This window comes from Rhynchophorus ferrugineus, unplaced genomic scaffold, assembly GCF_030347505.1.
Source record: "Rhynchophorus ferrugineus isolate W39M unplaced genomic scaffold, kcgeb_rfMv2 rfM4, whole genome shotgun sequence".
Taxonomy (NCBI): Eukaryota; Metazoa; Arthropoda; class Insecta; order Coleoptera; family Curculionidae; genus Rhynchophorus; species Rhynchophorus ferrugineus.
The window spans coordinates 44,870,413-44,895,077 of record NW_027472583.1 but is presented as its reverse complement, the minus strand read 5'-3'; the positions used below and the strand labels follow the sequence as shown (position 1 = coordinate 44,895,077).

At 31.5% G+C, this 24,665-nt stretch overlaps 2 protein-coding genes across 3 annotated transcripts; both read left to right on the top strand.

Moving 5' to 3' along the window:
* Positions 1–868: 868 nt before the first annotated feature.
* On the top strand, positions 869–5,341 carry LOC143196726 (ankyrin repeat and LEM domain-containing protein 1). The gene is made up of 3 exons (XM_076404686.1): positions 869–987; positions 2,605–2,706; positions 4,262–5,341. Exons 2-3 carry the CDS (start codon positions 2,691–2,693, stop codon positions 4,945–4,947), a joined length of 702 nt encoding a protein of 233 aa, XP_076260801.1. The 5' UTR covers positions 869–987; positions 2,605–2,690; the 3' UTR covers positions 4,948–5,341.
* A 7,574-nt stretch (positions 5,342–12,915) lies between these two features.
* On the top strand, positions 12,916–24,259 carry LOC143196005 (alpha-N-acetylgalactosaminidase-like). Of its 2 annotated transcripts, XM_076403579.1 has the most exons (8): positions 12,916–13,041; positions 14,718–14,828; positions 15,847–16,021; positions 19,424–19,684; positions 21,067–21,228; positions 21,290–21,487; positions 21,546–21,695; positions 24,013–24,259. In XM_076403579.1, exons 2-8 carry the CDS (start codon positions 14,758–14,760, stop codon positions 24,124–24,126), a joined length of 1,131 nt encoding a protein of 376 aa, XP_076259694.1. In that variant the 5' UTR covers positions 12,916–13,041; positions 14,718–14,757; the 3' UTR covers positions 24,127–24,259. The 2 variants fall into 2 exon arrangements, with proteins under 2 accessions (XP_076259694.1, XP_076259693.1); XM_076403578.1 differs by lacking the exon at positions 12,916–13,041 and having other exon boundaries at positions 14,552–14,828.
* The last annotated feature ends 406 nt before the right edge of the window (positions 24,260–24,665 follow it).

Genomic DNA, 24,665 nt, shown 5'->3' with positions numbered 1-24,665 from the left:
GTTGTGTGTTAACTCAGGTTCGCGAATCAATAGAATCGCCGGGTCCTCGTGCCGAATAACGGCTGCCCGATCAGCGGGTGCCATATCCCCAAATTTAATGCAGTAGCAGTAGTGATCCACAGGGGTCAACTGTGAGGCGGTTTCGGTTTAGTGTATTGGTAAGCCCAGAGGCAATCCCACATAACCCGGTCCAACTTGTCACTCCAGGGCAAGTCTCCGCGACCAGGTATGCGTCATGCATTCCACTGCCTGGTTTTTAGGCCAGAACAAAAAAAAATTAGAGGTTATATAAAATTGATACACTTGAAAACTGAAAAATATAATATGGGTTTCTTTAGAATAAAAGATCTTTGGATAAAACTAAGTAAAGGTGTGGAAATATTGCAAGCAAGAATTATTATATCTATTTATGTTATATCACGCGATTCTTGAGAGACATGACTACAAAAACTCTGTATTCGAAGAGGAGGCGGGGTGCTTGTCTTAAAACTTGCCTTGACAATATAGGTTCAGAAATCCTTAGTCTTCTATGTCTTTCAGATCTTATTAATAATGCAGCAGTGAACAACCATATAATGACAATTACGATTTTGATGGCGTAGGGCAAAATTTCAGCAGATTCAATCTATTGTTTAAAATTAATTATAAATATTATAAATATATAAATAAAAATAATATTTCTTCTTACTAAAACATTTTATCAAAAGGTAATAATATTTTACTATTTATTAATTATTATTAATAGAAAATGTATATTTAATGATAAGTAACGGATTAGAACAACAAGTAGTTGTCGATAAGTGCATATACTTGCAGTGCTTACTATACTTTTTAAAAATAAAAATAAAATAGAAAAACCTTTGTTGCTTAATAAAGAGAAGGAAATTTTGTGAGATAAGATAATATTATAAATATAAAATAATTATCAGTTTGTGTCAGTTTGAAATCATTTCTATTCAGGGTAGCAAGGTTTAGTTCAGAGAGGAGGTAAGAGTTTGTTCAATTTCTAAAACGACCATATCCAGATTCAGCCTTAAAATTATTTAACTTGTTACTTTGAATACAAATAAGTTTCCGCCCTTTCTTAATCAATAATTCAGTATTTACTCTAAAATTATAGATTTTTTTACATTTTAATTGAAAATATACAGGACTCAATTTAACTTTCGTTTTCTTCATATGATATGAGATTCTTCTCAAGTTTCTGCTAAGAAAATTAGTTGTATCGTTCTGTTTGTTGAATGAAAATCCTTTTTTACGGAAACAATTATTGAGGAGTGAAGAAACCGACAAGTTAGAATGAGATAAATATGCCGAATAAGATCCTTATAAGATTTTTTAGTCTTGTAGAAGACGATAACTCGCTTCAAAGTCGAAATATTGCTTCCATAGACCAGACCACTTACAAGTAATTGTTTTTAAAGAAGCAGATACACAATATGTACAAATTGTACTCATTACAAATAATTGAGCTTCCTATTCTGGGTCTTCCTCGACTTTCGATCTTTGCAATATATTCCTTGTTTTTGATGCTAAATGCATTATTTTTGTGCCTTTGAAACCACACTGAAATATTTTTTCACTACAGCCTTACTGCATGTTTATAAAAATAGCCGTTTCTTATCAACTACAAATTTCATATCTGGCATAATAACGAAAAAGCAAATATTGATGGACATTAATTTTATTGCTTTCTAAGACATTTTCCATGAAAATCAATGCATATGTGTTGGAAATAATAATTTTTTTTTGTACACCCATTGAGGAAACTTGGATACCTAATCGGAGCTCTATGGCGAATATCTCACCAAATGTAACTGGCTATAATATTACTATTACTTTGTTTGGATCAATTTGTGAGGGCTTCTTTTGTAATAATTAATATCCTTCTTCTTTGGCTTATTCCCATTTTCTGTCAAGACTTGTTGGAGACTATCCTTTGTGACTTTTATGTTTTTATGTTTTACTGTCATGAACACATTTTGTTGGATTTAGCTCATTTTGGAAAACTTCTCCACTCTTACAGCCTATTTCTGGTTATTTTCGGGCTCATAGACATATATCCATGATTTGTGGCCTGTATCGATGTCGTGTGCAACTTTTAACAAATGTACAAATGTTTAAAATTAGAGTAAAATTGTCTTTTTAATGATATATTTATTTTTGTTGAAAGAGGGGAACTTATTTGTATAGCAACTATTAATTTATTGAAAATAACATAGAAAACAATTATAAGATATATGTAATTACTGCGAAAAAATTATAATACAAAACTAGTTTTTTAATTTGGTAGATTTTTGTTGACAATTTTATAATCTTGACGTTCATTCTTCAAAACTAGATCTCTTTTTTTAATAACAATGGTAATAATAGTATAATAAAATCAGCAAAGTATCTTGTTTTTAAGATACATAATAAACTTGTTATATTTGTTCGAATCTTTTATCTTCTTTTCGTATAGTTTCGTACAGATTTTCTACAGAGCCAAATAGTAATAGATGTAATAGATAATGAACAATAGATAACACCTTCCTAATATGAAACATAGACACAGAAGGAGGCAACAGAAGAAATGAAAAAATCTATTCAATATTTTCTGTTTAGGTAATTTAGGAGAATAATTGCTAAGATCAATCGCTACTCTGTCAACAATTCACAACTAATCAACTGAAAAGTTCATTAAAAAAAATATGGCAGAAAGAACAGGTTTGTATTTTTTTAATAATATATTTATTTTTTATATGTTTCATATCTCCACAAGAAAGTCTAAAAAACAAGATTTGTTCAACATATACGTTTTAGTTGCCTTTTTAGGCCAAATAAAAAATTTTGTCGGATTATATATTTTAAAATATGAATCTATAGAAAGAGTGCAGATTATATCAGAAGCTTGACGAACTTTTAAATCTTTCAGGTAATTTACAGCTTCCACTTCCTATTCCTAGGCCTATTCTATGCTGAAAATGTGACAGCAAACAGTGTCAGAACTAACCAGGCATAAGTCTCTTAATAATTGTCGGTAAATTTATGAAGATTATATAGATGATACCTCGCACACAAAAAAAACTCGCAACAAGACAAATCCAAAGAGCAGGCGGGATTTAGGTCCAGTCAAGGTTGTGTAGTATTAGACGTATTAGACCTAGAAAGCATGCTACTGTTGTTTTTATTGATCTTTGCTCTAGTTTCTACTGTATTATTGACCCCATATTATACTGACCTTCGCCTTAAACAGCTTTGGATGCTAGATATGTTTCCCTAAAAGTTATTAAACGTCTCATGATGGTTCAATTAGCTGCGTCCGAGTACGAAATGATTTGTTAAATCCATTTGAGGTCCGTGCGAATGTTTATCAAGTAGATGTCGTCTCTCCATTGTTTTTTAAGATGCTACTAGATGCAATCATGCAATAAGTTTTAAAAACATAAGTGACGTTTCATTTCATGTTACACATATGTTGAGGTTTCTGGCATACCTCGTGATATAGGCCGCACTGCAAAGTCATATGGCTTGAGAAATAATAAAAGAAGATCAAAGTATTGACAACTAATAGATTGCCTGCTATTGTAAATATTAACGAAAACAACTTAGAGAAAATGCAGTAGTTCAAGTATTTGTTCAAGTAATACAAGAAAAGTAATTGGGACTTACCGCCAATGAAATAAGCCGACTCGGCTAAGTGCTAGGAGATTTTGCATCTCTAACTAGCCGATAGCTGAGTTACGTTCTGAAACCTTGAGGTCTTTCAAATACGATGCTTAAGACAAATTCTACATGTTTTCCTACAAGACCGTATCAGAAATGAAGTAATTAATTTAAGATGCGTCAATCGATCAATAAATTTAAAGACGCAGATTCAATGGTTGGACAAGTCTGTCGAATGAAAAGTGAACGAATTCGTCTCAGACTTCTGCGGCGAAATGGACCTTTTGGATCGAAGATTCTGTGAACAGCTACGATAACAACGTGAACCAAGATCATAGAAAATGATCTTAAAACATAGGAATAATTGCAGCAGACCGAACAGACGAGATTTAACTCAGAACAGAGGAGAACTGTGGCGAGATTTAGTGTAGAGTATTCGAAGTCTTTCTTTTCAAATATTCTATTTATTCATTATTTGAAATAGTTATAAACTTAAAATATACGTTATATGTTAATTTGTAATGCACCAATGCGACAAAATGTATCTCATTACATTAATCTACTCAAACAAAAGCAAACTCATATTTGTATAATCAATACTTTTTCTAATTTCTAGTTTATTCATCCGAATTGGAAAAAACATTAAGAAATACATCGTGGAATTCTGACCTTACTTCTTACAAGCAATTAGAAGAGAGGTTAATTGAAGAATTCAGTAATTCTGAGGTTGAAAGACGTGGAGGTACCGAAAAAACATCTGTCACTTACCTTCTATTGAAGTCTAATATTATCGCAAGTCTGCATTCAACAGATGGAACCTCAAGGCCAGAAGTTCAGTGGAAGACCTTTCTTTCAGCGATTTTCTACGTTGGCCAAGGTAAAAAAACTAGACCACTTGACCACATTAGAGAGGCGGCTAAAATATGGCAAAATAACTGTTATACAACTAATGAAAAAATAAACAGTATCATACGTAGTTGGGAAAATGGCGCAAGTATTATTTATCTTTGCATGTATCCAAAAGTCATCCCAGAAGAGGCATTCAGCAGGGAAGCTGCTATGATCAGTGCATTAAAACTAGATAATCTCACTAATCAAATAAATAGCACTTTTTATGGAAGAGGATGGTCACAAAAGTCGAAGGAGAAACTTGGCGTTTATTTGTTGTATCAGGCGATGAATATATTCTTCGACCAGGAGAGATGCCAGTTATTTGATATTAAGATTAATAGAAATGGAAATATAGTATTTGAATTTCGGAGTAGCATAATAGAACAATTTGTGAAATTAGCTACTTTCTGAGCGTTTTTTTACTCTGTAGTAGAAATGATATTATTCGATATTTCTTCAAAACAATGAAATATATTATTTAAACATAAAAAACCTTTAAATTATTCCTACTTCACCTTTTAAATTGGTACTTATTTTTAATGGTCTAGTGTATAAGTAATATCGCTACTTTTTAAATTTTTTAAAAAATATTGACATTTTGTTGGACAGATATATCAAATTTTCTTGAAAATATCAATATATATTTTGTAAAATATAAAACTAGATTGGTAAAAATATAAAAAATTAATGAAATAAATTCAACTAAGGTTTTTCAATATGCGATGAAAAGTTGTTATCATTATAAAATCATATAAATCAAAAATCATTATAAATTAATAAACAAAATAAATACGAATTTCCAATACTTGTTTGCTGTTTGTTTTATAAGTTTTATAAATAATTTTATTATTAAAAGCAACCATTATTAGGTCGATTTGGTCGAGCAACTATAATTAGGCAGCCTACATAAAATAGCAAATAAATAAAATAAAGTAAAGCCGGCTTAGTGGCGCAGTGGTAAATGCGATGGGATGGTCCTCCTACCGTTGCGATAGCCGCGGGTTCGAATCCTGCTGAGGCATGGTCGTAAATTTATGTTTGTGATTGTTTAAAATTTGTAAATGTTATAGACAAGAGTGTTGTAAAATCCGAAAAGGAAAATGATCCCAGCCACGCCAGTAGTCAGCCTAGGTAGGACACCGGATGTTTTCTTGAAAGATTTCTAAAGTTGGTGACTCGCCAGTCGGTAGGTTTAATGCTGAGGGCCGTGGTTCGGAGCCCACGTTAAACTTTTTTTTTTTGGTATAAGGAGACTTTAAAATATAATAAAATTTTTTTCTAAAAAATAAAGTGAAATACAAATACCAATTAACATGCCTACCAGGCGTCATAAGACATATACGCTTAACCCAATTGTAACATTTCACTTACTTAAGAGGCATTATAAGGCATATAACTTTGACTCAATTGATGTTGCGAGCTTGCTTTCGATTATCGTTGACAGCTATCTATAGTATATCTAAAGTTATTTTGTACATACGTCATCTAAATTTGGGACGTCAAAAAGTCGCAATGTTGCCGTATCAACTCTGAGTTTTAGTTAAGTTTGTCTATGACATACAATAAAATTCTAATCTAAATAATGTAATTAAAGAAAAATACTGTTATCAAATAAAATTTATTTGAACATTATAGTAAATCAAATGCATATATTATCGAAGGACAATTGTATATCCAAGTAATATATTTAACTTTTACAACTCCTTCATCAGCGTAAAAGGTAAATATGCTCTCTATATTTACCTTAGTTTTTTGTATTCTTCGATACAGTGTTTGGTTGTAAAAATATTTCAATATGACTACATCTTTCTTGATAAAACTAGATTTAATCACTGCATTCTCCTTAATGCACTTGCCATAACTGTAAAACAGTTATTATTCTTTCTCTGTTGACACATTTTAATCAAATGCTTATATAAAATTGTATTAAATTATGTTTGTTATTATGTGAGCATACCTATTATGTGGCCTCCTTTGAATATTCCAAGAAATATGGAGATCTCCTCTCCACACCTAATAATGTTGAGTGGCCGCCAAATCAGGGCAGTCTTCGCACGATTATGGCCTGAAGAAGAAGGAAGAGTCCTAATCCAAGAGTAATTGAATAAGCTTCTGAGCTGGCTTTTCGAATAAACCATAGTATAATCCGGTAGTTTTATTATAAAAACCATGTACTCACCCTACATTCTCACGTATATATAATCTCTGATAGACATCAAGCTGATCTTGATTATATTTTTACTTTTTTTGATATATTTCAGTGACCGTGTCCATACTAACATTCAGTGCAGCTGCAATACCCTAAAAATGTTTTCCAAATACCATTATCTCGTTCATTTTCAAAGTAACTGATCAGAGATCCAATCGGTTCTATCTGGCTCCGGAATCAAAGTAATAATAAGCAGTGATTTGAAATTTATCAAAACAGTCAAAGCATTGAAATAACGTTTGCCAGTTCGGTTGATCTCTTGTCACTATTGTTTTGCAGAATTTTGCATACGTTTAACAACCGGACGACTTTGACAAGCTAGTTGGGTTACACGTTCGGACTTATCAGACAGCATTGTATCTCTTTTTAATTAGAATAAAATAAAAAGGAAAATATTGTCTGATTCTGAAACGAATTTACAATTTGAAATACATTATCCTCATACATAGGAATACATTTATACACATCTTGATGGCGCATGTACAAAATTACTTTGGATAGACTATAAGTACTCCTTCTACAAAATATACTTAAATATGCAATATTTGAATTAACCACATGTAATTTTATAATTTTGATAGAAACTTTGCGCACACTAAAGAGTTAAAATAGGTTCCTGTTACCAATAAATAAAATGTAGATATCATAATTATAACATAATAGAAGAATTGTAAAAACATATAACAATTTTTGCTTACAATATTACCATAAATATACTTAGTTCTTACTCTTTTTGGTGTTGTATAGTCTAGTTCTTATCTGGATGAATTTGAAAACGAATCTGTCTGTTTCAAAGACATCTGCGGAGAAACATGTGTTATAATTTTCAGTTTTCAAACTAAATTAAATTGAGAGTTACTTCGTTTAAAGTATTATATTTGTATTTTGACTTCTAATTGTTTTTTAAGATTCTAATATGGGCTGAGCAACTGCTGATTCCAACATTTCTATAGGTTAAGGAAAATGATCTGTAAATATACACATAGTATGTTTTTCGATCCCATTATCAATTTATTATTAAAAATAGGCTTATTATTAAAATTACAATTAGGAATTGTTTTGGTTAAGCAACGATATTCCATATTTAGGCTGGTAATCATCAGTTGGTCTGAAATGCAACGAATAAACCTTCCGGTCCGAAAACTTCAAGTTTATAATCATTTGCTTTCAAAATCTATTTTTGTATTAGAGAATAATCCTTTGAAAAATAACTCATTTTATTTCAACCTGTATCTCTTGGCAAACAGACTTATTACGATTTTGCATATAAACAAATAATATTTACCTTTAATGTTACAAAAATAACGCAGTAAAAACAAATTTACTTAACGTTATACACCGAAATTAAAAAAAAACAAATAGAACCTGTTAAAAGATGTCACAAAATATCAAGTCGGAAAAAAAAATCTGTTATCTTTTTACCCCCCAGTCCTCTGGTGATCCTAGGGGCCACCAAAAAAAAATCGATATTCCAAAAATATCGATATATCGCACTGATATTGCAATAAGTATAAAACATATTAATATTTTACATAAAAAAATATCGATATTTTTAAGCAAAAATAAAAATAGTGAAATATTATACTAAAAAATATATATTATTTCTAAATTTCTTAGAAAGTAACAAGATTTTTTTTTATATTTTAAAGTCTCCTTTTACCAACTATGGGTTTATCTGGATTGGACCTATAGTTTAACGTGGGCTCCGAACCATGGTCCTCAACATTAAGCCTACCGACTGGCGAGTGACCAACTTTAGATATCATCCCAGAAGACATCCGGTCTTACACAGCATGATTACTGGCGTGACTGGGATCATTTTTGTCCGATTTTACACCCTTGCCTAGAACAATAACAAATTTTAAACAATCACAAACATAAATTTATGAGCATGCTCCAACAGGATTCGAACCCACGGCTACCGCAACAGTAGGAGGACCGTTTTATCGCCTTTACCACTGCGCCACCAAGTCAGCGTGATACTATTTTGATAAACATTTAAAATACCATTAAGTACCAATTTTAAAGGTTTCTATTATCTATTATTCTAAACGATAAGTTCCCGGGCTGCCAAAACCCATTTTTTTGGCAACATTATTTTTTCTATTTAACATAATTCCCTTAAAGGGTGATACACTGATTATAGCGACCCTCCAACTTTTTGATACCATTTTTGTAGTACGACTTGTCCTTTGCTTCAAAGTATAGTTAAAATATCAGTTTCGGCGACCACCTCTTCATTCGACGAACGTTTCTTCCCAGCGATCATTCTTCTGAGATCTGAGAACAGGAAATAATCGCTAGGGGCCAGATCTGAAAAATACGGTAGATGAAGGAGCAATTCGAAGCACAACTTATGGATTTTTAATTCGGTGTATTGTCTTGGTGAAGCAGCACTATCTTTTTCTTCAAATGCGGCCGTTTTTCGGCGATTTCGCCCTTCAAACAGTCCAATAACGCTATGTAATAGTCGCTGTTTATGGTCCTTCCTTTTTCAAGGTAGTCAATGAAAATTATTCCATGCACATCACTTAATACAGACGCCATAAACTTGACAGCCGACTGTTGCGTTTTCCAACGCTTTGGAGCGGGATTTTTTAAATGTTTTCGCCGGTAGCAACCACTTTTGGGTGTCCACTGCCTTCACCGTCTTCGGTGCTTATTTCACCACGTCTAAACTCAGCATACCAATCCTTGATGGTTGATTTTCCTGGGACAGTATCCGGAAACTCGGCATCAAGCCAAGTTTTTGTTTCAATTGTATTTTTTCGCTTCAAAAAGCAATATTTTGTCAAAACGTAAAATTCCTTTTTACCCATTTTTATCACAATAACAAAAGTTGCTTCATTCGAAATGTTATAACTGACATACTAATGATCCGACAGCTGTCAAATTTTTACAAGCATCTTTTAAGGGTTAGGGTTAACTAATAAATATATGAATTTAATTCTAGTAGCGCTATCTATGTGTCAGGCCGGAGACTTTTCAACTGACCTGTTATTTCTATGTTCTGTATATTCATCTCATTAACGTTCCTTCCTGTTAACGCCCATCATATTGACATTTTGTTTCCTTCCTTCTATTTCCTCAGCGATGAGGTTGTTGTACAATGCCCATACTTACAATTGTTGTACAATACATACAAAATGATCCCGACCTAGTGTCATCCCAAAAAATAAATAAAACAAAATCAAAACATGTTTAAACAGTATAATCATCGTTAAAAACATAAAACGGATATAACTGCAAAGTTACTATGTCCCTATAAAAAATAAAACTAAAACAAAGTTTATGCGTTTCTTTACAGAGAATTCGTTACATATTTGAATCTAATTTACTAATTTTGTAACAAAAATCAGAGTTGAATGCCAGCTTAAAGAAAAAATAGTTCAATAACTGCAAATTAATTGATATGAACAACCTTCATTTAAATTACATTAGTAATAAATATTAAATACAAATAATTTATGAAACTTGATACTTTGTAAATGTTTTCATAAATGCAATCCAACAGCCTTATGATATTCCAGATTTCTACCTATGATATAATACTTTTATTTTACTTGAAAACCTATCACCAAAAAAACACAAAAATCGATCACTTCTGCTGACTCAAATATTGAACTTGTGGCTATATATTCCTTTTTAATTGGACTTCGAAGAAATAAAAGTTGTTAAAGTGTGAATGATGTTATATATTTTAATTCAATTATCTACATTGGTAATAACAACATTAGACTTATTATTTAAATTATAAACCTTATAAAAATATTAAAAAAGTTAATGAGAATAAGAGAAGAAATAATATGATTTTGAAATATAATCAATCATTTCATATCAGTAGTTATTAATGTCATAAAGAAAGTATTTATTCTAAATATTTATTTCATATTAGATACAATAAATGTTATTAAATAATTTTTTTAAATCTAAGTTTCCAATTTCAAGTACTTTATTATTATTTAAATGATATATACAATCGTCTACAACACTAGGCTACTCGAAACTACAACTTTCGGCTCTTGTGGTGTAATATACTATTTATGGTTGTTGGAAAATTTATGGAAAAAACTATTATATTATGAAATTCTTACTCTGGACCAAATTGTCACAACGGAAATCTATTTTAGTCTTATGTATAAATGAAGTTATTTAACTCTAGAGATTGACTATTGGTTCTTTTATCATAATGCGCCATTACACTGGTTCTCTGAGAATTTTTTAACAAAAATACTAATTATTAAAAGGAAAAGATGATAAAATGATTGAATTCAAAAATAATTTCGAAAAACTTGACATAAATGCATCGTATTCGACTTTCTTTGACGGGTTTAGCTTGAAGGTCGATTAGCAGAGAAAGGATAAAGAAACGTTACATAGAAACATGCAAGACGAAACATGGAAATTAAGAAAACGAGGGAGATGGATTAAACTGCCGCTACATAAATCGTTAAACTATAGTTTGTCCAAATTTCTTTCGTACATACGTCATCAAGATGTTTAATGTATTTCCTGTCGCAATTTGCATATTCGTTTTAGAATCAGATAATATTTTCCTTTTCATTTTATTCTAGCTAAAGAGAGATACAATGCTGTCTGATAAGTACGAACTAGCCTGCCAAAGTGGCCAGGTTGCTAAACGTATGCAAAATTCTTCAAAACAATAGTGATAAGAGGTTATTTTCGTTATTTTCAACCAACATCGAAAAAGGAGGAGGTTCTACGTTCTATATATATATATATATACATATATATATATATATATATATATATATATATATATATATATATATATATATATATATATATATATATATATATATATATTTAAATGCATGTTCACCGATTTCTTCGGAAAATCAGAAGTTCTTCAGGGTAAAATAGGTATATAAGACCTCATAGAAATATTGTAGAGAACTGCTTCTATGGTGTAATGGTTAAAGCGTTTAGCTCCGGAGGTCGCGGGTTCGGTTCTCAGTGGGTACAATAACTTTTTGTTGTTGTTGAATTAGAACATTTGACAAATTAAACTACAAATCGGTGCCGAGCCCAAACAATAAAAAAATAATAATATAATTTTGTGACATATACAAAAAATTAAATTACCAACAAAACAAATCTAAATTAATATAACTGTGTGGGTCCGGCACCGACTTGAAAGTGATCAATTGGTAGTAGTTAAAACAATATTGTAAATAGATAAATAGGTTTAGTTAGGTATTAAGCTAAATTGTGTGTATATAGTTATTAACGAATATTATGAACATATTTTATTTCAAAATATTTATTTTATGTTAAAAATCTAAGTTTGATTACTTCTTAATTTTTAGTGTGTTCCTTATTTACTTTTTGAAGTCAGTTCAATTTTTTTGTTAAAAAGATTTTCAATTCTTTGCTTGTTTTGATAAATTCCAAATCCCTGCTTATTATTACTTTGATTGAAAATTCCGAAGCCAGACAGAAGAGATTGTGTCTCTAATCAGTATACTTGAATAGGAACGAGATAATGGAAGCCCTTCCTGTCAGTAAAATTCGTTAGAGAGTTAAGCATTTCTACTGTTTATTGTTAATTTGCTGTGTTATCTGAATATCTATCTTTGAATCGGTCTTCTGTTAGAATCTGTTATCTTCATCTTCGATAACTGTTTCGAAGGAAACTGTTATCGAAGAAGTCTAATGGAACTTCCGGATTGTTTTTAAAACAATAAAATTTGGTCACTCAGGGTAAAATGATTATAGTCAAAAAACTTATTAATAATTCATTACAGATATATTGTACTTCATGCTGGAACCAAGAAAAGTTAAAAACACCTTCGGTTTGGATGAATTCGATCAGACACATTGAAGAAAAAATTTACAAATGATGGAATTGTGAACAAATCTTAGATAGATTTATAGAATGGCTTAGTTATTCACTTGAATGAAACTTTCTGAATATGATATAATTTAATGCTGCCAACAGGGTGATGAGAGTGGAAACAAGTAAAGTGCGTATACAATTAATATATGATAAATGTAGGAAATGTTATTGTAGAGTGTAAAGAATTTATGTGCACATATATTTATGTAGTTGTTCAGAATATACATGAGCATTTGCTTAAAATGTGCCAAGAGAGAACCAATAGTAACTCTTTTGCACATATGGAAAATGCATTAAGGAGAAAGCAGTGATTAAATCTACTTTTATCAAGATGTATATACGTATTAACATAATAAACGAAGAAGAAATATAGTGATATCATAACGTCTTTACAAGGAAACACTGTACCGAAGCACACAAGAACTAAGCATAAAAGGTAGATGTGCTCTCTAATGAAACTATAATATGTTAATTAGTTATACAATTGTTAATTTGGTGGATTAGGCTTAAAGGGTATTCGTAGGTGGTATGGAAAGTTAAAATAAATTATATTTGATAACGGATAAATTTGATTTTTGTTTAATTATTATTTTATTATATTTAGATTAGAATTTTGTTGTATGTCAAACTGAACTAAAACTCAGAGTTGATACGGCAACAATGCGACGTTTTGACATCACAAATTTAGATGACGTATATACAAAATAACTTTAGATATACTATATATATCCATCGCTTCATGCAAATTCAAAATAGAGTGATTGGGCGAATAGAGTATTAAGAATATAAGTATTAGCATCCCATGAACACTGAAGGATCTTTGAATAATTCCATATGGTTACATTAATGTAACAGAACAAGAAATCAGTATTGCTAGTGACACTGTGATGATGCAAATCATGTTACCTATTGTTCATAAGTTCATATATAATGAATTGTTTGTGTAAAGAAACGTAAAAAATATTAACCTATATTAAATGTTCCTTGAGAGTCTTGCTTCTACATAATTCGATCGATATATCAGAGTAATAACCGAAAAGTTTAGTTTAGTTTAGTCGATTAATGAACACAATATAGATGGTCATATGTAGAAAATACCTGTTGAAGTGTAGGAGAGGATACGAGTTATATTACGGTCCTCTGATATCAATGATAAAAAATTGATGGGAGAACTAAAAAAAAATTCAAACAAAGTATATTGAAGGAGAACCCAGCTTAAAGTCTCTAATAACTTTTATACAGCTTAGTTGTTGATGAGCTCTGTTTCATGATATGTAACAGAGATCCGAAATATTCAAAAAGAAGGAAAGGTGTTCATACATTAGTTATCTAAAAATACGATTTCAAGCTGTTTCAACATTGCGGTTTCATTGCTTGCTAAGTCAAAAAATCGTTTTTTTTTTGTGGCGTATTATGACCTCAAGTCATCCTCATGCATGTAATGTCATGTTCTGGCGTATCCAGGGCAATCATCAAACATAACATCTTTTGATTAACACTTGTTTAGCTAGGTGCAGCATAGCTTGGTTAGCACACGGTGTTAAAATGACCATCGTTCTTTCGATACGGTGTCGCTATTACTGGCAGAGATATAGGAAAAACTTATAAAAACTATTTTGATTAATATATATTGTACTATTTTTCTTACTAAATGTCTTTTCAAAGCAAACAAATGATTAGAATACATGCAAGCATCCAATGAAAATAAAGTTGAAACGTATCTAATCTTTAATGATAACAATCAATAATAATTAGGTGACCTGTTTCTTGAAACAATAAATAATCAAGATTACTAACATTATTTGCACAAGTTATTCAAAAATTACTCACGAATAATTTTGATTAGCACTTCAACAAAATGCGTATAAGAAATCGTATATTTTCGATGACTTTCGTATAATACTATGCCTTGTCGATAAAAAACCAGCTGGAAATGTCCGGTTATAGATACAATTAAATTAACCTACATTTTGAAACAATTGATAAACCTGAACCTTGGATACTTATTTAAAGGAGTGAATTATTCGACACTGTCTGAGTTTTGGTTTAATTATATCGGTTCGCTATGTTTAAATTGGGACTCTTCTTCCTGCTAGTAGCTTTAATTTACAGATGCGAGGGTCTGGATAATGGACTGGCATTAACACCACCAATGGGATGGATGAGTTGGCAACGATTTCGATGTCTCACTGATTGTCAGAAATTTCCAGATGAGTGTATAAGGTAAAATGAAAACTTCAAGATCTATTACATATTATTATTTTCCAAGTATTGTTCATTGGAAGCCACTGCTCCACATTATGTAAATGAAACGATCATTGAAACAATAGAAGCCTTATTTCCTGATATTGTTTGTCTTTGAATCTTCTATATAGGTTATTAAGGTTAATAAAGAGCTAAGTTTTCCACAAAATCTACAACCTTTTCTATATCTATTGATTTTACGTCTTTTGTTTGTATATCTCCTTCTATTTGTAACTTCTGAACAGTTTATCAATAATATTTAGTAAAATATATTACTTAATTTCACATTTTAGGAGTTCGGTATTAATTTAGTTTTTAATATCATGTATAGCTTTTTATTATTAGTGTTAAACTTACCCTTCTAAGGTATTGGATTTATTTGGTTCGTCTTTGTGATAAATATCAATTACATAATCTTTGGTGTGATGTTTTTTTTATCTAACAAGGCCTTCATGACAGTTGTGCTATACATAAGGATACATAAAGGAATTCAATTGTTCAGACAAATTAGAGTTGACAGAAATCTATTAAGATTTCGATATGAACCGATGACAAGTGGGTAGCTCAATTTAAACTTGGTCGCGCGCCCTCCTAAGATGATTCATATGAAATGCGACCCAAAAAATCAAGCTCTAAGGACCATCTGTTTCAAATCAATCTCAAATTTATTTTAGGGAAGTGTTTCGCATGACATTGAACATTTAAAAGGGCCGTTTATTTTCGCAACCTACCAAATGAAAAGAAATATTAATGTTGAAGAAATATTCTAATATTCTAATAATTTGTAAGTTGGAGCAATTGAATAATATGTAGACAAATAAAATAATTTTAAGCTGAAAATCGCAATAATTCATTGTCATGCCGAGAACTGTTTATCTTACCCTCATTTGCTTTGGCCTTGATACATCTTTTATGCTATAATTCAATTTGGCTATAATTAATATATTTATAACAAATTTTATAAAAGATCAACTTTATCTAAGAGGGTATATTTCAGTGAGAAATTATTTAAAAGAAATGCCAGAAAATTGGCTTTAGATGGTTATCTCGAAGCTGGATATGAATATATCATCATCGATGATTGTTGGGCATCTAAATCGAGAGATTCAAACGGTCGTCTTCAACCCGATCCAGATCGATTTCCCAGCGGTATTAAAGCATTAGCAGACTATGTAAGTATTTTTTTAAACTATCAACTTCTTTTAAATCTAACACATACTTAAACACATGCCGCGAAGTACTTTCAAAAAGTACTTTTGTAAATATGCAGTCTTTTCTAAACATTATTATCTTTAATAATATTATGAATACATATAATACACTATTTGTAATAAAAATGTTTAGTCTGTGTAAATTCTGATAAATTATGTTTGAAATGTAACGCCCAAATGTCTTTGGTTTTAATTTATAGGTAACGTAAAGAATTTTACCGAGATTACAATTCGATTTTAGGGTTTTGTATGGTTCGGTGAATGGGGGGAAAACGAAATAAAACCCTTATGCTTGTATTATGTGACCGTTATTTATTGGCTAAAAAATTAACGAAAATATAATAGATAATAGATGAAAGGCAGCAGCGCTGGATTTACCTGCAGACGAGGCTTGGGCAGTCGAGACGACAGTAAAAGACCTCGCAATCCATGCTTATACGAATTACACAACTAAGACTGTGGTACAAAATGCGTGGTAGAAAAGGACGCGAGTTGTGAAAACTGTCAGGTTAGATTAGAGCGCATGTGCAGTTCTAGCCAATAGAAACTTGTATAGGCATGGATGGCGAGGTCTTTTACTGTCGTGTGGGCAACATCCCATATAAACCTCTTGGAATCTTCGTAATCGTTTATCAGTTAGCGCCGCTGGCATCCCGCCCGTGTTCAACATCTGGAATTATATTTCTGGGTATTTTATAGACCGTTATTCTACGATGTAAAATTCGACATACCTCAAGGTCGCTACAGATTGAATACAAAAAGGTATTTGGTTATTCTTGAACAATAATATTGTAGTAACAAAGATTTCGATTATTAGTGACGAAAAACGAATTAACTTTAACATGATATAGTTCAAATTATATTATGCAAACGAGATCAATATTACACGAATATTTGATGGTGGAATATAGTAGCTTGCTCGTAGTCTCTTCCTATATAAACAAAACAGAATAATTTCTTAATAACAAATACTAATACTAATGTATCAATACCACCATTCAACGCTGAAGTTCAGAATATTTAACCACTTACCCTTAAATTTGCAACATTGAAAGAATTTCAAAAGGATAATATGAAGTTATAAGATGATTGGTAAGAAAACACATTTTCTTAGACCAATGATTATTGATTAATCTTGATGACGATTAAGAATGTAGGAATGTGGTAAGACTGCTGGAGTCGACCAAGTTGCGGTAAAAATGATCAAGACCGTTGGGAAAATATCGTTTCAGGTTAGGCGCAAAATGGGACACAGCTTAGTAAGGTGACGCAGTGAGGGTCACGGCAAGTGTACGTGGGATAAAACTGCCAGACGCTGAAACCGCGCAAATACGATTGTAGTTCTCGCTTCGCAGTAAACTGTACAAAGCAGTTGGCTTGCTACAATGGCAATTGCGCGACGATAATAACGACAGAACTGGAATATAGTTCTGTATCTGATTCGCATCTGAAATGGTAATGTTTATCTCCCAGATGGCTAGTAAAAGGTAACTGAGAAGTTGTCTCTAAAAAGAAAACAGACTCACGAATAATTTACTTTAATTGATACATTTAGTGAAGAATTTTAATTAAAGAATTTAATCCTCAAGTAGTCTTCGTGACTTGTAATATATAAACTTTTCGAATCTGCACATATTCGATTAAATCTTTTTCCATTTTTAAACAGAAAGGTCACGTTAGTCAAAGCTGCGCCACGGCACGCTGCGAAACAATATTGCGCGGTAGCTATCGTTTTCTAAACTCAGAAAATCCTGCCGTGACTTACGCTGTGTCACCTCACCAAGCTGCGTCCCATTTTGCGCATGGCCTCAACGGCTTCACGTGAGGATCTGAAAGTCTTATAAATATCATAAAAACGAGACGGACTTCAACTACGCTAGTTGATTGTAGATCTATTAGATGTGCAAAATGTGTAATGGTCCTTTTTATCGCTTTGTGTGTTTCATTAGCTCTGTATGCGCGAATTGATTTGTGAAATCCATCTCAGGTTCGAGCGTAGTAGTAGATACAATACACGATACGATATTCCAGCAGTTTTTGAAAACTGAAATAGAGTTCAAAATGATGTTAGAAACTCCTTAATCGATCTTGATATTTGCTGATATGGATGTTCAGGCATCTAGCACTCTTTATGATACAGTTAGCACTGCACTCTACTTACTAGTCCTGACAGATCACCTACAATGGTACAATACCTCAACGGGATTCAGTTGGAGCAGGTGCAGGAGTTTTAGAACTTGGAATCAATAACACAGGAGAGAAAAAGGGCATCTTCCGCTGAAGTAATAAGCCAAATCGGTCAAGGTGCAGTTGTTCGTGGTTATTTAAGATAGTTCGTGTGGATGAAAATATATAATATAAAGTATTACAATCATGAATATAATCAGCCCCTTTCAGATGCTTATCCTGCCAATTCTTCTATATAACTCGAATACTTGGACTGTTACAGTCTGACCTATGTAACTTGAGGTCTTTTAAATGCCGTTGGTTTAAGATGCGATAACGAGAGCACAGTTGAGAAACAAATTCTGATAGATTGCAATGGTTTGGCTATATACAGGTGTTACAAAATAACAATTTTAGGAACTATAATTTATAACAGATCAAATCAATTTCAATTTTTTTTATAACATCTTTATTAGATACGCTTAGTACAATCTTAATTTACAATTAATTTATTACTACTTTTCCTATGTACATGGATTAATTCACAAGCAAGACGAGCCCGAGAAAATACATTAATATATATTCCTCAATTATAAAATAACTATATTAACTTATTATATAACTATAATAATTAAATAATATCTTATAGCTACAGTTTACCCTAAAGGTATACACTTTATATAAGTCCGTATGATTTTGTTCGCTTCAATCTCCTGACATCCTACGCGCTGTCCAGCAGTTGTATTGCTCCCACGTTAGTATGATTTAGTAATCTTCTTTCGTGTTTCAAGGCGAAATCTTGGATAACTTCGCAAATCCATTGGATTTCCAGGTCATTGTGCAGTTCTTCGTTGGTTATGTAGCGATGGGCATTGGTAATCAATCGAAGAACCTTGTTTTAACAGCGCTGTATGACTAGTTGATTTGAATTTTTAGTGCAACCCTATATTTGCACTCCGTAGGTCCAAATTGGCTTTATAATTGTATTATAGATCAAACTATTTGATTTTAGATCAAGTTGGGAGTATATTCCGACTAACCAGTATAGTTGTTTTATTTTGGTTCTAACGTGTTTTGCTTTTTGTCTAACGTGATGTTAATTTCAAATAGATAACTATAACTACAATTGATAAAATATAATTTGTTAAAAAGTTTTTATAATTAAGCACTACTGTTGATAATATAATTTTATTTCAGGTTCACTCACTTGGCCTGAAATTCGGTATATATGGCGATTACGGAACTTATACTTGTGGAGGCTATCCTGGTAGTATTAACGACTTGGAACTGGATGCCAATACTTTCGCCGAGTGGGGTGTTGATTATCTTAAATTAGATGGATGTTATGCGGAAACCGATGGTATGGAGGAAGGTTATGCTAAAATGGCTAAATTCTTGAACCAAACGGGTCGCCCTATAATGTATTCTTGCAGTTTTCCTGCTTATAAAGGTCTTCAGGTATGTTCAGTATCGATATATTTAATTACAAATTATACAGTATTGGTTTGGTAGTGCAGTGGTCAAAAAGACAGGTCCTGCTCTTAATGGGATAGTCATGAATTCAAATCCTACTTAGCGCATTAACATGTATACAGTTTGGTTGTGGGAAGATTGTAAAATCCGTCAAGTAACTACCATCCTAGTCCTTTCGGTGACCACCACTTTAAGATGGTCTCTAAATTCTTCGCTTAACAGGTGAAATATTTGAAGTCCAGATAACCTCTAAAGTATACCAATAATAATTAAAAATAGAAGAATTAAAAAGGAAAGTAGCTATTAAAAGAATATTGTAATAAAAAAGACATGCACGTTTGCAATATATAATTTCATAATGTTATTACTTATACCATATTATTTACTGTTACATATTCTGTGCAACTTTTGTTTAAAAATGTATGGACAACTAGGTACTAGAAGCAGGAAACCTTATGTTAAAATTGACATTTTATTTGAGAAACTTCAGTTAAAAGAAACTTACCAGAGCAGCTTCTAGAGCTCTTTCATGAAATTTAATATCCTTGCAATAAAACTTACTTTCGATATAGAATTTTATTGGAATACAAGACGATTGTAATATTGTTGTGTTGTTATTCTAATTTGTTATATTTCTTTTTAACTACTTTCAGTCACTTACTTTTTACCATTGAGAAGAAAGCAGCAATAGTTATATATTCTCAGTTCTTAGTCTTTCACATATTGGCGTGATATTATGGGAACATCCAAAAAGTGGGATAGGGGCTATCAAAGAAATTTATTGAAAATGCCATTTCAACATCTTGGATTGATTCCTTGAAAAAATAAAATTTCTGTGATGTATTGGGATTGGAGAAGAAAAATGAATCCCCTATGATAATGCCAGGTCCAAAAATCATGGGATCAAAATGTCCAAAAGTTAATGAACAACAACCGAATTAAATTGTTACTGTACATTTTTACCGAAGTTAGTTGTTACAAAAAGGTCAATGAATAATAGACAATAAATAAAGTAATAATCTTGCATGATAATGTGTAGCTACATGATATAAAAGTTCTGCTGCATCCAGTGTTTACCCCAAACGTGGCGCCTTTTGATTGTTGCTTGTTCAAATTGCAGCATGTTTTGACTGGCCTACGATCTTGAAATGCTGAAGAAGTGCTAAATGGATTGTTGATTGGATCACTGCCAAACCAACATCATGCTTTTTTATGCAGTATTATTTTTATCAGTTTTTTATTGTATTAATTTTTCTGAATAAATTAATATCTTATTTAAACTGAAAAATTGATTAAATAAATGAAATAATTCTCGGCTATCCTGTCCTAGTTTCGCCTGAGATGTATTATTAACTTTATTTATTTAGGCAAACTATACTAGTGCCGTGGAGAACTGCAATTTATGGAGAAACTACGGCGACATAGATGATTCTTGGAATGATGTCAAAGACATAGCGACTTGGTTCAGTTCTAATCAGGACTATCTTCGCCAGTTCGCTGGTCCAGGCCATTGGAACGACCCAGACATGGTGAATTTATTACAAGAGTTATTGTTAAGAGTATCCCACCAATTTATTCTGATTATTTTAGTTAATTATTGGCAATTTCGGTCTCAGCATAGAGCAAAGCAAAAGCCAGATGACGATGTGGTCAATTATGGCAGCGCCGCTAATCATGTCGGTGGATTTAGACAAAATTCGACCGGAGTTTAAGGAAATTCTTGTGAACAAAGACGCCATACGGATAAATCAGGATCGTCTTGGTATACAGGGCGAGCTAATTAGTAATGTGAGCTGCGATAAGGTGTTTAATGTTCACAGGAAATATTAACCTGTTCTCATTTTAGAAAAATAACATATTGGTATGGAAGAAACCTATGGAACAAGACGTTCTAGCGATTGGAGTAGTTAGCAATAGAACCGACGGCTACTACATGCCATACGATTTAAAGTTATCTCAGTATATTGACAACAAAAATGCTCAGTATAACATAAAGGTATGTATTAATTAATTTTAAATTAATTTAAATTTACGGACCCGATTAGAATGACCCAACTTAGGTTAATTATGCATCATTTTGTTCACCAACTTGTTACCATTTTGAGATAGTTTTGTTATACCTCTCTCATAAAAGTTTTTGTCCCTGTTGCAAAAAACCAGAATCTATTTTCATAAACCTCTTCCAAGCAATATTTTCATAAGCAAAGTAAATCGCCATGGACAGAAACAGCTGTTAATTACTTGATGTAAGGACTAGAGTACAAAGTGGCTTAAGAACGACCCAAGCAGGCTCCCGGAGCTTCTGGTGAGCCGTTAAGTGTGTGTGGCGTAGTGTTTTCTAAATGAAACACACTTCCTCTCCTATTTGCGAAAGTTAGCTGTATCTAGCTGAATATTTCCTTTATATGGTCCAATTGTTCACATTGCATTTTCGAATTGATAGTTTGGTCTATCCAATAAAACAACAATGCATGTCATCAATGTGTATGACGTCAGCGCGGCGTAGGGAAAGAATAATAAATAATATTGTCATCTAATGCATATATTGTCGAAAAACTCGAACTATATTTAATTATACAACCACAATCGTTTCTAAGTTAAGGTTGTTTTGTTATGTTTATATTGAACTCTTTTCCGCATCACCTATAATGTAGATTTTTAGGTTTTTTATTTAGTGGCGTTTCTAATCCACCTTATTAACAATTATATATCCAAGAAATGCATTTTACTTTCATTAAGAATTATATTTACATTTACATATGTTTGCATTTCTCCTTAATCTCTTCTTTTGCTATCTATACATATTTTTCTTGATAAAATTAGACTCAAACACTGCATTCTCCGTAATGTAAATTCCATCTGCAAAACAGTTACTATTCATCACATAAAACGCAATTAAATATTTCATTTATATTTACCGAGAAATAATTTGACATAGTTGATTCTTTAACATGATTTCTTCAAAACCTATTTTATGCTTTGCGAACCATTTCTTAATTATATGCATTTCTGATCCGTTTGCTGGGATATTTTTCAGTGTGCTATCGTATAGGGCTTTGATTATAATAATACGATAAGTAATGGTTCCTTCAAGTTCTTTAACAGCTAATTTTCAAACCAGAGTAAAGACATGTTATGGTTTATTTATCAATGGTAGTCGCCTTTGGACTTCAATTGTTGTTCTAACTTTTACCTTTCTTCATCAGCTTTTGTTGTCTATACTACATTGATTAGCACCTTGTCAAGAGTGACCTAATATTCCATTTTGAAATATCCATGCCTCTTCTAAATATAAAAATTGAAATAACAAATCCTCCTTAATTTTATTATATACTTTTAATAATCGTATTCTTTTAAAAACAATATCTGGATTTCCTCGTGGCCTATCTTTACACTATTTAAATCATACGTTTCCTAACAGGGTATGAAAGTTTTTAAGTTTTGTTTGGATACATGCCAGACTAACAGTTTTCTCTGAACTAATTGATTTAAATTATGTTTATATCGAAAAAAATATCTACTTTTTTATACATTTTAAATTCGATTTCGAATAGAGCTGATGTTAGCTCTAGTTATCTTGATTTGTCAACCTCTTTGCATATAGATGCCTTCTTTTTGGTGAATCCCAAATTATACTGTTTTTTTTATTTTTTTCAGTGATTTTAGCTACATTGCCCATATTCCCATTAAGTAAAATTTCAAATAAAACTGCAGGTACTTACTATTAAATGGTATCAATACCTCCCTCTTGAGCATTATTTTAACAAGAGGGACGACTCCATTATCTCATTCCTGTTCGAAGTAACTAATTAGAGAGCCCATCATAATTATAATAATTTAAATTTTAAAGAATTTTGCAATACCAACTCAATGATTACATTCCGATTACATGTTCCGACGCATCGGACAGCATTATATCTCTTTTCAAATAGAGTCAAACCGAGAAGGAAAAAAAAAAGAAATATCTTTTTAAATATTTTCCAAACTACAATTGACAGTATATTCGACGTCGTCTATGACATGTATTGGCTGTTTTATAGAAAGGACTATATCTGATTCTTTGCGATTAGCAGTAGTAGTGTCAACTATCAACGCTGTTCACATATTCAGTCGCTTAGCTTGCGCTTTCGAAAATATAGAGAAAATATAGCGTATGTTCTGATGCTGATTTCTGATATAGCTTCGTGATGATTACCGTCCATTCGCAAAAGGCTCTAGTGTAACTCAGACTTTCACAGAGCGAAACACATTTTATTAATATATGTTTTAATTCGACTTAATATATTTATCTTTTGATTGTTTTGTTTTTTTAGGATGTGTTCGACCAGCAGTATCTGTTCGAAGGTAACGCCGTTGCGTCTACAGAAACCATAACGGTTAGGGTACCGCCAACTGGTGCAGTATTGTTATTAATTTCGCCTGTTTAATAGTTTAAGAATCTCAGATATACAGTTGTATTATTATATTGTACTTACCAAAGTCATTATATCTTAATAAGTGTTTAATATTTAATAAATAAATAGATGATTTATATTTTAATTAAATATTTTATTTAGTACGGTTGCCTAAATAGTGTCTTATATTATTAAAACAGATTATATTTTATCATTTACAAATAGATAAATACTATTAACATAAGATGTAATTGTATTTGAACATATTATCGCTTTTTATCTTATAAAATTAACGACCTAATTTTAAAAATAAGTGTAGCGGAAACATGTAGTCTTTAAAAGAAAACTTTTAAGTTACTTTAAATCCATTTTATCCTAACCTAAAGAAGTATTCTTTAATGATATCCTATTCTTTCTAATTATTCTATTCTTAAGTGATCCTGTTTTAATAAAAACGAAACCATTAATTCTGATTTTCTTTTTTTAGTATTAATTCATCCTAAATATGTCTTTTTTATAAACGTAAATATTTTGGGCACTCTGAGATAGGATGAAAGATTTGTAAAGTAAAA

Coding starts and splice junctions, on each gene's coding strand:
- LOC143196005 (XM_076403578.1), top strand. CDS start 14,671: ATGTTTAAATTGGGACTCTTCTTCCTGCTAGTAGCTTTAATTTACAGA. Junction 19,685..21,066: donor CTGCTTATAAAGGTCTTCAG/GTATGTTCAGTA, acceptor TTATTTATTTAG/GCAAACTATACTAGTGCCGT. Junction 21,488..21,545: donor AGGGCGAGCTAATTAGTAAT/GTGAGCTGCGAT, acceptor TTCTCATTTTAG/AAAAATAACATATTGGTATG.